Source organism: Osmerus eperlanus, chromosome 8, assembly GCF_963692335.1.
Source record: "Osmerus eperlanus chromosome 8, fOsmEpe2.1, whole genome shotgun sequence".
NCBI classification, from domain to species: domain Eukaryota; kingdom Metazoa; phylum Chordata; class Actinopteri; order Osmeriformes; family Osmeridae; genus Osmerus; species Osmerus eperlanus.
Window position 1 is genome coordinate 10,441,574 of NC_085025.1, and position 11,434 is coordinate 10,453,007.

At 50.3% G+C, this 11,434-nt stretch overlaps 1 protein-coding gene across 1 annotated transcript in view; it reads right to left on the reverse strand.

The window, feature by feature from the left end:
• Positions 1-10,321, reverse strand: part of LOC134025209 (nesprin-1-like) — a 49,559-nt gene extending 39,238 nt beyond the window's left edge. The window contains exons 1-13 of the mRNA XM_062468108.1: positions 10,297-10,321; positions 8,643-8,660; positions 8,478-8,577; positions 8,232-8,375; positions 7,021-7,176; positions 5,846-6,010; positions 5,500-5,672; positions 5,195-5,348; positions 4,922-5,065; positions 4,412-4,576; positions 3,667-3,984; positions 3,379-3,528; positions 2,006-2,176 (exon numbers count right to left, since the gene is read on the reverse strand). Of these exons, the coding sequence (XP_062324092.1) occupies positions 2,006-2,176; positions 3,379-3,528; positions 3,667-3,984; positions 4,412-4,576; positions 4,922-5,065; positions 5,195-5,348; positions 5,500-5,672; positions 5,846-6,010; positions 7,021-7,176; positions 8,232-8,375; positions 8,478-8,513 (1,776 nt within the window). The 5' untranslated portion in view covers positions 8,514-8,577; positions 8,643-8,660; positions 10,297-10,321. The remainder of the gene's footprint in view (positions 1-2,005; positions 2,177-3,378; positions 3,529-3,666; positions 3,985-4,411; positions 4,577-4,921; positions 5,066-5,194; positions 5,349-5,499; positions 5,673-5,845; positions 6,011-7,020; positions 7,177-8,231; positions 8,376-8,477; positions 8,578-8,642; positions 8,661-10,296) is intronic.
• Between the last annotated feature and the right edge of the window lie 1,113 nt (positions 10,322-11,434).

The window sequence follows — 11,434 nt, forward strand, 5'->3', positions numbered from 1 at the left end:
AAATCATGTGATGTAGACATACACTGTATACTTTCTAAATATGCCAAAATATTCGCAGGACGTGTTTGCCAATCCTTTAGACTTGGAACATCTGATAAACGTCCTCTAGGCTTGATGCTGAACACAGACTTTGTGTGATGAAGGTCCTCGATCCCTGTAATCATTCATCTGACACAGTGTTGCACTTCTACCTATGCGCATCAGGACAGCACCGCTGGCTGCTGAAGCACCAAGTATGACAGTGGAGGGGGCTGATTATCTGGGCCTTTATCCATGGTAGCTCTCCGTGGCTCCTGGCTAGGATGTCTATCTTGCTCTATCCCACAGGGCGCTCTCTCTCTCTCTCTCTCTCTCTCTCTCTCTCTCTCTCTCTCTCTCTCTCTCTCTCTCATCTCTCTCTCTCTCTCTCTCTCTCTTCTCTCTCTCTCTCTCTCTCTCTCATCTCTCTCTCTCTCTCTCTCTCTCTCTCATCTCTCTCTCTCTCTCTCTCTCTCTCTCTCTCTCTCTCTCTCCTCTCTCTCTCTCTCTCTCTCTCTCTCTCTCTCTCTCTCTCTTCTCTCTCTCTCTCTCTCTCCTCTCTCTCTCTCCTCTCTCTCCTCTCTCTCTCTCTCTCTCTCTCTCTCTCTCTCTCTCTCTCTCTCTCTCTCTCCTCTCTCTCTCTCTCTCTCTCTCTCTCCTCTCTCTCCTCTCTCTCTCTCTCTCTCATCTCCTCTTCTCTCTCTCTCTCTCTCCTCTCTCTCTCCTTCTCTCTCTCTCTCTCTCTCTCTCTCTCTCCTCTCTCTCTCTCTCTCTCTCTCTCTCTCTCTCTCTCTCTCTCTCTCTCTCTCTCCTTCTCTCTCTCTCTCTCTCTCTCTCTCTCTCTCTCTCTCTCTCTCTCTCTCTCTCTCTCTCTCTCTCTGAGAGAGAGACCCAGGGCTGTATTGCCCATCAGTCTGCCCTGCTAGCAGAACACGTGCAGTGACAGCATGGACCAGTCCCAACGCCAGAGGGGGACGTTGAGACCAGGACATGGATTACTGCAAAGCTCATGCCAGATGAGCTGTGTCTTTATGTGGTGTGTGAATATCTTTGTGTAGGTGATCAAGTGTGTACATGTACAGTATGTGCAGTGTGTGTGTGTGTATACCAGCAGGCCAGATGAGCTGTGTGTGTGTGCGTGTGTGTGTGTGCGTGTGGTGTTTTGCAGTGCGTGCGTGTGGTGTGGTGTGCAGTGTGTATGGGGCAGGCTCTTGACATGGTGGATGCTTCTTCATCCTCTGTCTCACAGTGGGGGGCCCCCCTCCTCTCCCCTCCCCCTTCACTCCCCAGCTTCCACTAAAAACGCGCCCACTTTGTCTTCGTAAAGAGAATCGATACAGACACACAGACACACACGCTCCTCTGTTTATGCCCTGGCAACTTGGTACAGTAATGATTTTGGGTGTTTCAGAGAGGTGATTTGTGTGTGCGAGTTTAGACTTGTGTTTGTGTCCATGTGTGAGTCTGTGTTTGTGCTGGCACGCGTGCCTCCCTGTTCCAGTCAAGTTAGTTCCGTCTCATCCAAGAGATGAGCCATCTAGCTGATTATTGTCTATTTGGTAACACTGTCCCCATAGATACAGAAGCTACTAAATCTAACAACGCCGTATTGACACACACACACTCTCACAAACACAAACAATAAAAAGGGTTTACAAACACCTTTTGTTGCTTGGCAGAAAATTAGATTGGAATAGCAATCTCATTGCAAATGGCTGAGAAATTGGACTGAAATGAGGCATTGCTGAAATTCTGTGGCATTAATTAAAAATCCAGAAAACACCATCCATCTTGTGATAGATAACGCTACAGAGGCTTAATTAAGTTTTATCAAGGCAATCTGTCGCTGTATAGGAAACAGGAACTCTGGGTTCTGGAAAGACTATTCCACAAAGCTATTAGATGTGGACGTTCTGTTCCATAATGGTTGAACAAACATGGACACTGCCGCAACATCTCCACACAATGCAATGCAACTGGGCGTTACCTCAAGTTTTTTCATCTTCCTCTCCATGGCAACCCGGTCCAGAGGTTCTGTGCTGGCACTCACTGCTCGGAAGTTCTTCTGGGTCGAGCTGAGCCAATCAGAGAAGGAGATGCAGAGGCTCTCGGCCTCCTCAATGCTCCTCAGTTCTTCCTGAAGCTGCTTGATGGTCTCCTGGAAGAAAATTGGTGCAGAAGGTTGTGATGTTACTGCTTGCGACATCATACTGCACAGCGTTCAGACATTCAAGCCGAGGCTGAAGGTGAGTTCAAGGTGAGTCGTCTTGTTAAGCTTTTGATATGTTTTGCCAACCTCAGCTAGGTTTCAAAAAGTAGTTTCTTAAAAATTCTAGACCAACTAAAAAAAAAACAAAAAAAAAACAGTCCTTTTGTTTGAAACTCCATTCGAAATGCATTTGGCCAACAGAGAACGATTTCTGAGTCCTGGTTAAAATCTATATCAACCCTGCTTTAACAACAAACTGATCTTTACTTTGATCTCCGAGACGTCAATATGAGAACTGCAGGCGGTGAAGGATTCGCTGGTTTCCACATTTCATACCCACTCAACTGTGATCTCAAGCCAATGCTACATATGAGTGGGGGGGAAGCCTGCAGTTTTGACCCATCATTCACTTGACTTGCAGATCTCATAGTGTGAAGCTCCAATTAGCTGATAGTGCTGAGTGCACACCTTCGCTGAGGAGATGGAGGTAGCAGCTCTCCAGCATGGAGCACACACGCTTCACGCTGAATAATTACAAGCATCCAAGCAGCGGAGAGGGAGGTGTGTGTGTGTGTGTGTGGTTAGCATCTGTGTACAGCGTGTGCACATGCGTTAGAGAGAAAGTCAGAGATACAGAGCAAAGGAGAGAGTGCCAAAGAGAGTGAGAGAGAGCAAGAGAGAGAGAGAGAGATAGACAGGGAAAGATAGAGAGACAGCGAGAACGAGTGAGCGAGAAAGAGAGCGAGTTGTTACTGCAGGTCTAAAAATCAATGGCTCTGGCAGCGCAGCCCTTCCAGTCGGGGTGCAGAGTGTGAGATTGCCTTGTGTAGCGTTTAATTACAGCCTGAGTCTCAGACCAGAGGAGGCCCATTGATTTTCCTTTAGTCCTTCATAGTGGAGCTGGAAAATAAAGGGCTTGTTTCACGTATAGGCTGTGTGCAAATTCGAGTCACTGCAACAAGACACTCAATTCACAATCGACGATATAACAAGGGAATGGTCCACGTGAGAACGAAATAATGAGTTTTGAATTGGATCTCAAATTGAAGTCTGAAAGTATAAGTGTGCACAAGTGTGTGTGCTGATGTTCCATGTGTTTATTGTGTGATGATGTTGCCAGTGTGAATGTGGTGTGTGTAGCTATGTCTCACCTGTAAGCTAAGCAGCAGGGCGTGGTAGCGGGCGCTGAGCAGGGTGGCTCTGGTGCTGACCCGGGAGCTGACGTGGGTCTCCTCCATCACCTGCTGGGCCAGAACTGACAGGCCTCCGCTCTGCTGCACCAGCGCCCCCTCCTGCCACCGCTGGGAAACGCAACACAGGGCTGAGAGTTAGCATGAACCGCTAACATGGCTAACACACCGTGAACTTTAGTTTACAGCAGTCCTGCTCTCCCGTCTCTCTAATGATTTTCATTCTCTTCCTCCCTCCTTCCCTCTCACCTGAAGCTGTTTTAGCTGGGCTTCCTTGGTAGGTCTGTCAGACCGGCGGTGAGTCCTAATGCTGGCCTTCTTCTCCATATCCTCCAGCCATTCAGCCAGACTCTGAAACTTCTCCCCCAGTAGCCTCAGCCTACCCAGGGTGGAGCCCAGCTGGATGCCAGTCTCTTCCAGTCGGGCCTGGTAAGCACCCCACTCGCGCTGCACTGTGTCCAGGGCTCGGTCCTCGATCTGGGGCACGCCCCACGGGATCACGCCCTCTCTGCTGGAGAGGACGGAGCAGAGCAGGGAGCGACCCTCCGAGCAGCGTTCCTGGAGGAGCTGAGGGAGAGAGCGAGAGAGAGAGAGCGAGAGAAGAACAAAGGATGACAGGAGGACAAAGACAGGGTGGCAGTGTCAGAATGCTGATCGAAAGGAAAGTGATAATTGTGTAGTATCACCTCATACAAACATCATTACAACCCCCAATGTCACACCCCCATGTCTGACCATTCAGGCTTTTTACAACGTTGTTAAAAAAATCAATGCACTCCGATACACAGTTAAATAAACAAACAAACCACTCCAACAGTGTAGCTCCACGCAGTACACGGTAACCATAACTACTCCCTAATCTCAAAATCCTAACCTCTAACCCAATCCTTTACCCAAACCCTCCGAAACCCTAACCTTTAACGCCTTCCCCATTAACCCCATCCCCTTTCCCCCTGTCCATGCCGACCCCTCAGAGTCGCTGCGGGGTGCTGACCTGTAGCTGCTGCAGCGTGTCCTCCAGTGTCTCCACATCTCCCTCGGGGTGGCTGAGAGGGCCCAGGGTGGCCTGCTCCCGCTCCAGCCAGTCCTCAAACACGTGCAGCCCCCTCTGGTACTCCTGGTGGACCAGCACCAGCTGCTTGGCCTTGCTCACAGCAGCCTGGGGGGGAGGCACAACAGGAGGGAGATCATTTGAGCATTAGGAGTCTGCTATTTTATTAGGACTTCTTACAACCCATGCTTTTAAAGTATCGTTTGTGGTGTAGAGACATTACACAAAATGTATGTTAAGACGGCTCAAGAGAAGCAGTTTAAAACACCCAGACATTGGCTATGGCCCAAACAGTCCATGCATACTTAATTGGATGCCTTTTCGAAGAAGTATAGTGTAGATGCTTTTTCATTGTTTTGTAATTGTGTAAACCATCAAGCAAGTAAATTAAGAGCACATTCCTAATTCCAGACACAGCATGGAAGCGAGTTGTTTTGTGTGTGTGTTTGTCACCTTGGCCTTGTCTTTGATGGATGAGTATCTCTGCTGCAGCGCCTGGACCTCCTGCTGGGTAGTGTAGTGTTCAGCCATGTTGGAACCTTTGGTAGCAATAGTCTCCAGAGGGCTGCTGTGGCTTAGAACTTCCTCATACAGCAGCTAATCACACATGCAAACAGGGACACACCACACACACACACATCGTTAGACTAACCAGACCTGAACATTTGAAAAAGCACAACTTCATATGGATCTTCAGTTATCGGTATCACCACAGCAGCCCAGCACCTTGGTCTTGCCCAGGTTGGCTGTCTTGTCCCTCATCTCAGAGTAGGGCCTGTCTGAGCAGCCCAGAGTCTCCTCCACCCTCTCCATCCACAGAGTGAACTGGCCCACGTCCTCCTGGTAGCTGGTCCACTGGGACAGGGCGCCCTCCAGCTGGCTGTGAACACACAAGCACGGAGATACGCTATTCATCCCAGACAGATCAGCTCCCCTCCCATTCAAACCCACTTGTGATCCATCACCAGACCAAACGGACAGGGTCCGCTAATTGATGGATCGATCCGTTTCCGTGGGCGACCTTTTCTGACCTTTTGCACTGGATGGAGGCGGACAGCAGGGCGTCCCAGGAGTCCTTGAGGTCCTGGATCTGCTTGCGGACCACGGGGACGCCCTCGGCCGACGTGTTCCTCTGCACGGCCTCGCCCCGCGTCAGCAGCATCTTCAGCTGGATCTCCCTCTCCTGCCGGGCCGCCAGCAGACCCTGGGGGTCAACAGCACCAGAAACGACAGTCACCTTAGGGCTCTCCTGGACTTTGGTTTGTCTAGTTTCTTGCCGTTTCATCTATTCTACTGTTACTTCATTTGATTCAGCATTGAAAAGGTTCTACCAGGAACCTGAGAGGTTTCTCAGGTGGTTTCCCCCCACCAACTGACCTCCAGCTGGATCATCCTGTCCTCCAGGACACCCTTGTCTGCGGTGGGGGAGAGGCAGGTGAGCAGGACCCTCTGGGCCTCAGACACCCAGTCCTGGAGCTCCTTCAGGCCCTGGGAGAACAGCCTGTGCTCCCCTACGATGCGCTCGATCCTGGATGCCTTGTCCTGGGAGGTGGAGGAGGGGGGTGGGGTGGAGGTTGGTAAAACCTAGGGATCTTGAAGGTCTTAATAATGGTTTTGGACTGGAACAGCAGTAGGTAACAATGATATACTGCAAGATGACTTGAAACCGGTGTTTCAAAATACAATGAGCGTGTGGAGGGTTTCAGTCATGTTTCGTTATAATTTACAGAATTCTGCAGAGTAGAGAAAAATGGAGACATACTGCAAGTGCCTGTGTTACACCTTGCATACACACAGAGAGAGAGCACCTGAGATTGAGCTCAGCTAGCCACAAGTGGCTTATCTCCAACATCGCTGTGCCTGTTTCCATGTAACTGAGGGAAGAGTATCTATAAATAGCTCACTAGGTACATAGCTAGCCTACCAAGTAAATAAGGTTAATTCATCATCCCTGGATGGACACTATCATAGACTCTCAGTGTGAGAGGGAAGGGCTAGCGGTCAGCACAAAGTTCACTGATATAAAACATGAGGATGAGGGAAACGTGTTTTAAAGGTCACAACTATTCTAGAATAGAAAACCGTTTCCTGTCTGGTGTTGCCTAGTGTTCATAAATGTTGGGTTGTGGTCCAATAAATCTTGTGCTGTCATCAGTAACGACACTCAAGTCTCTCGTATGGTTGGTGACTCAGCAATTCCTCAGGCTAATTTAAAATAAACAAGAGGGAGAGGTCTGCTTTGCTGACACACAGAAACAAACAAGTGTTTTAGCTGAAACGAGCCCTATGATTCATGAGCTACACTGCCGCATTCCGTTACACAGGGAATTCTGCTCGACTCAGCAACATACCGTAACTACATGAACACAGACACAGCCACACAGTTGACGACATGAACAGACTGATAACCCAACAAGATGTTTGGAGTCTTGGAGCGAACAAGGCATGAATCAAGCAACGGCACACCCCCAAGCCACGGTTGAGCACAGAGAGAAGGGGTTACAGAGCAGGGGTTAGGTGGGGCTGGGGTGGGTTGGGGGTGAGAGGGTTACCTTGGTGAGGTTACTGAGAGCCAGGTACTGTGCAGACAGCTGGGACACTCGGTGGACGAAGCCCTTGCCGGCTGTCTGACCCTCCCAGAGGTGGTGGGCCTTCTCCCTCAGCACCCCCAGCTCGGCCTCGCGACCAGCCATCTCCTCCAACACACACTTTGACGTGTGTGTGTGTGTGTGGGTGTGTGTGTGTGGAAGGGTGAGGGATTGGGGAAGGAGGGATTGGGGAGTTTTGGGAGGAGTAGGGGGCGAGGAGGAAGAGTTGATGAGAGGTGAGTAAACAGGAGACGGAGACCAGACACACAGCAACATGAGCACATTAACACCCAGGGGTTACAAAACAGTGTGCTTAGAAAAAAAAAACAGCAGCGTTTTCAAATGATGTCGTTTGGGAACAGGAGGGCACGTACACCCAGGTAGAAAGACAAAGGAGCTAATACAACTGGAGGTGTGGAGGTGGGGGTGGGGTGTAGTATTGTAACCATGGTTTAGACAGATGCATACAGAGCCTGCATTGTGCTGAACAGCAGCAGTGCTTTGGTTGAGGGAAATGTAATTGCTTGCAGGGGCCACAGACAAAAGCTAGCGTAAAGAGGAAGGGTGACAACGTAAATACAGAAATAGCAACAACGATAAGGGCAGGCTTTGATTTTGTTTTGTTTTTCTTCCTATTGTCAGTAATCTTTTCAGTGCTCCTGTCTCTCACTAGCTCTCTCTGTCTCTCTTTCTCCGGTTCTCTCTCGTTTCTTTGTCGACAGGGCCATTATCGCATCCTAAGAAGGTCCTTTTAGCCGCACGGTACACTGGCTCTGACAGAAAAGAGAATTAATTAGATTTCGGACTTATCCACGACTATTGTGTCAAAATGTGTGGGGCCCAATCTGATTCTGTGCTGCTTGATAAATGTGATTAGGGTGTTCCACAGTCTCTGAGCTGATTTGTGATTGAACTCCAGGGACGCGGATCCTCAGAACCACATCTCCTTTCCTACTCAGCTGATTTCATAGATATTTCCAAATAAATTTTTATTATGAATATTTTATGGAAAAAGGTTGAGTAGCAAGCCTTTTATTTTACCCCCCCCAACAATTTTTTATTCCTGTGGAGGTTGCTGAGTCAGAGTGGGGTGATCCAGCGGTTGTAGTATAACAGTTGGATAAGCAGCGGGGGAGTGGGTGAACTTGTTGGCGGGAGAAAAGGGGGGTGGGTACCTGTAGCTTGCTGAGCTCCTGTTTCTTGGCCGGGAGGTCGTGAAGCCGGGCGCTGCTCTCCTGAACTCTGACCTCTGTGCTGTTCAGCCAATCCTGAAGGGGTTCAGCGCTGGCCTCGAACTCTCTCATCTGAGACTGCAGGCTCTGATGATTGAGGATGTGAGTACACACTCGTATGAATACAAAAAAAACGAATGCTCACGCACTTGCACACACAAACTCACACGCATACACACACACACACACCTTCAGGGCAGTCTCCCTCATCTGCAGGTTGGACATCAGGCTCTTCCAGTCCTCCCTGGCGTTGGCCACCTTGGCCCGGACCCCCTCCACCCGATCACCGGGGACAACAGCCATGAGCAGGTCTCCGCAGGCCCCCACGGTGCTCAACCTGGCCTGGCCATGCTCCCTGTCCCCCAGAAACTCCTACACACACACAGGGGCCACAGAGGTGGGGAACTCAGAAAATAGGTGGTGAAAATAAAGGAGAATTCCAAAGAGAGACTTTTTTTCCTTCAGCTTTCTATGGGGAGGGGGGGGGGGGGGGTCAGATACAAGAGGGGCACAGATGAGAGTCGGTGAGACTTAAAAGCGTGGTTAGACGTGCCCTTCAACCCTTTTACACAGCTTCCCTCTCACTCGGGCACACACACACACACACTCGCGTGTCTCTGGGAGCTGGGCAGAGCCGGTGACAGCGACACAGCAGGGACTGCTGCGCCATCTGTGCAGTCAGCACATCACTTACACACACATGAGATCCAGCTCTGGTCCCCTCACACACACACAGTACATACTTGCCATCTCTCTCTTTCTCTGTCTCCCTCTATCCTTGTCTGTCTGTCTGTCTGTCTCTCTTTCTCCAGTACTTCTTCACTGCCCTCTCCCTTCCTTTCACACCTCCTCCCCTCTCCCAGCCAGAGTAACGCCATAGCGCCAATTAAGCGTGACACAATGCCTGTCTCCCTCCCCGCCCCCTGCATGGGTCTTCCTGAGGGTCAGCCATGTGGAAACATTGTTCCACATTCTCCTCCCGAGTCAATAATAAATAAAACATGACCGCAGCCATATTTCTCTCCTCCATATCCCCCCCTCTCAAGCATCCCCCTTTCACCCACAGAGTCCCACAGGGTACATTAGAGGACAAGCGGAACATAGACGCTGTAAAAATCCCCCCACCCCCCAAAAAACACTGTCACACGCACATTCCCCTAAGCAACCTTTGCTGAGCTCACTGTTTGGTTTTCACAAGGTGACATTCCACAATGGGAATTCTGCATTCCAGAATCTGCTTCCTTGTTGCTTGGTTCTAATAACAGCAGGTAAGTATGTGAGGTGATTAGCCTACAGAGAGAGAGAGCTGGAGAGCTGTGGTATTGTACACCTTGACAGACACGGGAACAGACATGTCAATGACTCCTAGACAGACCCCTAGGGTCTTCTAAAGACCCTGTCACACCACCCTGTCATGCTGCCAGCCTCACGGGCAGAGAAGGAGAAAGGGGGGGGGAAAGAGAGAAGAGAGAGAGAGAGAGAGAGAGAGAGAGAGAGAGAGAGAGAGAGAGAGAGAGAGAGAGAGAGAGAGAGAGAGAGAGAGAGAGAGAGAGAGAGAGAGAGAGAGAGAGAGAGAGAGAGAGAGAGAGGAAGGAAAAGAGAAAGAGAGAACAAAAGAACGAGGAATTGAAAGGAAGAGAGATGGAGAGATGGAAAGAGAAGTAGAGAGAGCTAGAGAGCGAGAAAGAAAAGAGTTAGATAGATAAAAGGAGAGAGAAATAGAGAGAGAGAGGGGGGGGGAGACAGAGAGAGACAGAACCTGCTGTTAAGCCCCTGGCTCTAAGCCTAGGTCTAGCACATCCAGCCCACCTGGTTCCTGGACCACCTTGTGCTTGGCGTTTCAACAGCTAGCTATTGTTCTGCACTGTGAACAGTGTTCCATTGAGCAGCACCCTGGTTACTCCTGGCCTGTGTACAGTGTATGTACTTACTTACTTGCTTAAGTGTACTATACACCAACATAAAATGTGTGTCAGGGCCCAAGTGTCTGGGAGCCGGAAGCCCTCACCTGTATCCTCTGTAGGCTGGTGGATGCCTCGGCAACGCTTTGTGGCACGTCAAAGCACTTGGCGGTGCTGATCTTGGCGTTGACCAGCCACTGCTGGAAGTCCCGGAGGCCGGCTCGGAACTTCTGCTCCAGCAGACGCTCCTTGTTCTGACACTCCCTGGATGCGCCCAGGCTCAGACTGGAGGAGGGGGGGATGGAGGGAGACAAGGAGAAGGATGAGATAGAGAGAGATGGAAGGAGACAAGGATAGAGAGGTGAATGGATGGGGAAATTGAATGAAAAAAAGAAGGTTCAAATGGTTATCTTCCAGACTTACCGCGACAAAGAGATGCCATGACAAGAGGAATGCATATACATACACGCACAAAGCAGAGTAGCTGTCTGATACACGGTGTAGGTAAGATACAGTCTGTGGCTTGGAGGGTGAAAGAGGAGGAGATGTGGAGGGGTAGAGGGTTAGGGAGAAGTGAGGGATGGGCAGATGGAGAGATAGGGAAATGGGTGAAGTGGAAGGGATGACTTGGGGGGGTGGGGGGGTGGAGGGGGATGGGTTTGAGGGGTGCAGAGGGAGGGAGGGGGGAGGGGTCTAAGAGAGAACATATGCGAGGGTTAGGGTTCAGGGGGAGGGGGGAAGAGGGAAGAGTTGTGGTGGGGAAGAGAGGATGAGATGGAGGGGCAGACGGGTCAGAGAGAGGTGAAAGCGGAGTGTGGGAGCATGCGAGGCGGTGAAGGAGGGATGGGGAGGAGGGGTTGGGATCATAGAGGTGGGGGCAGTTTGGAGGGGGCGATGAAAGGATGGAGGAAGGGAAAGATAGAGGGGGATGGAGGGCTGCAGAGAGAGGGAGGTGAGCAGAGGCAGCTGCTCCAATGACGGGTACAGTCCAGGGGAGGCATGAGAAACTGACAACCTGGCAAAAACATAATAACACACACACACACTCCAAATACACATACACACAGCAATGCTTTACGTTCAAATGTAAGCCTCCACACACACACTTGATGTTCAATGATGCAAGGCGTGCAGGGAGAGATGCTACACTGGGAGTGAACCTGGAGTGAGAAGCACTTTTTATGCTGTGAAGACAAAACACTGCATGGGCTAAAGAGGAGAGGAGAGCAGTTTAGCTGCCCCTTC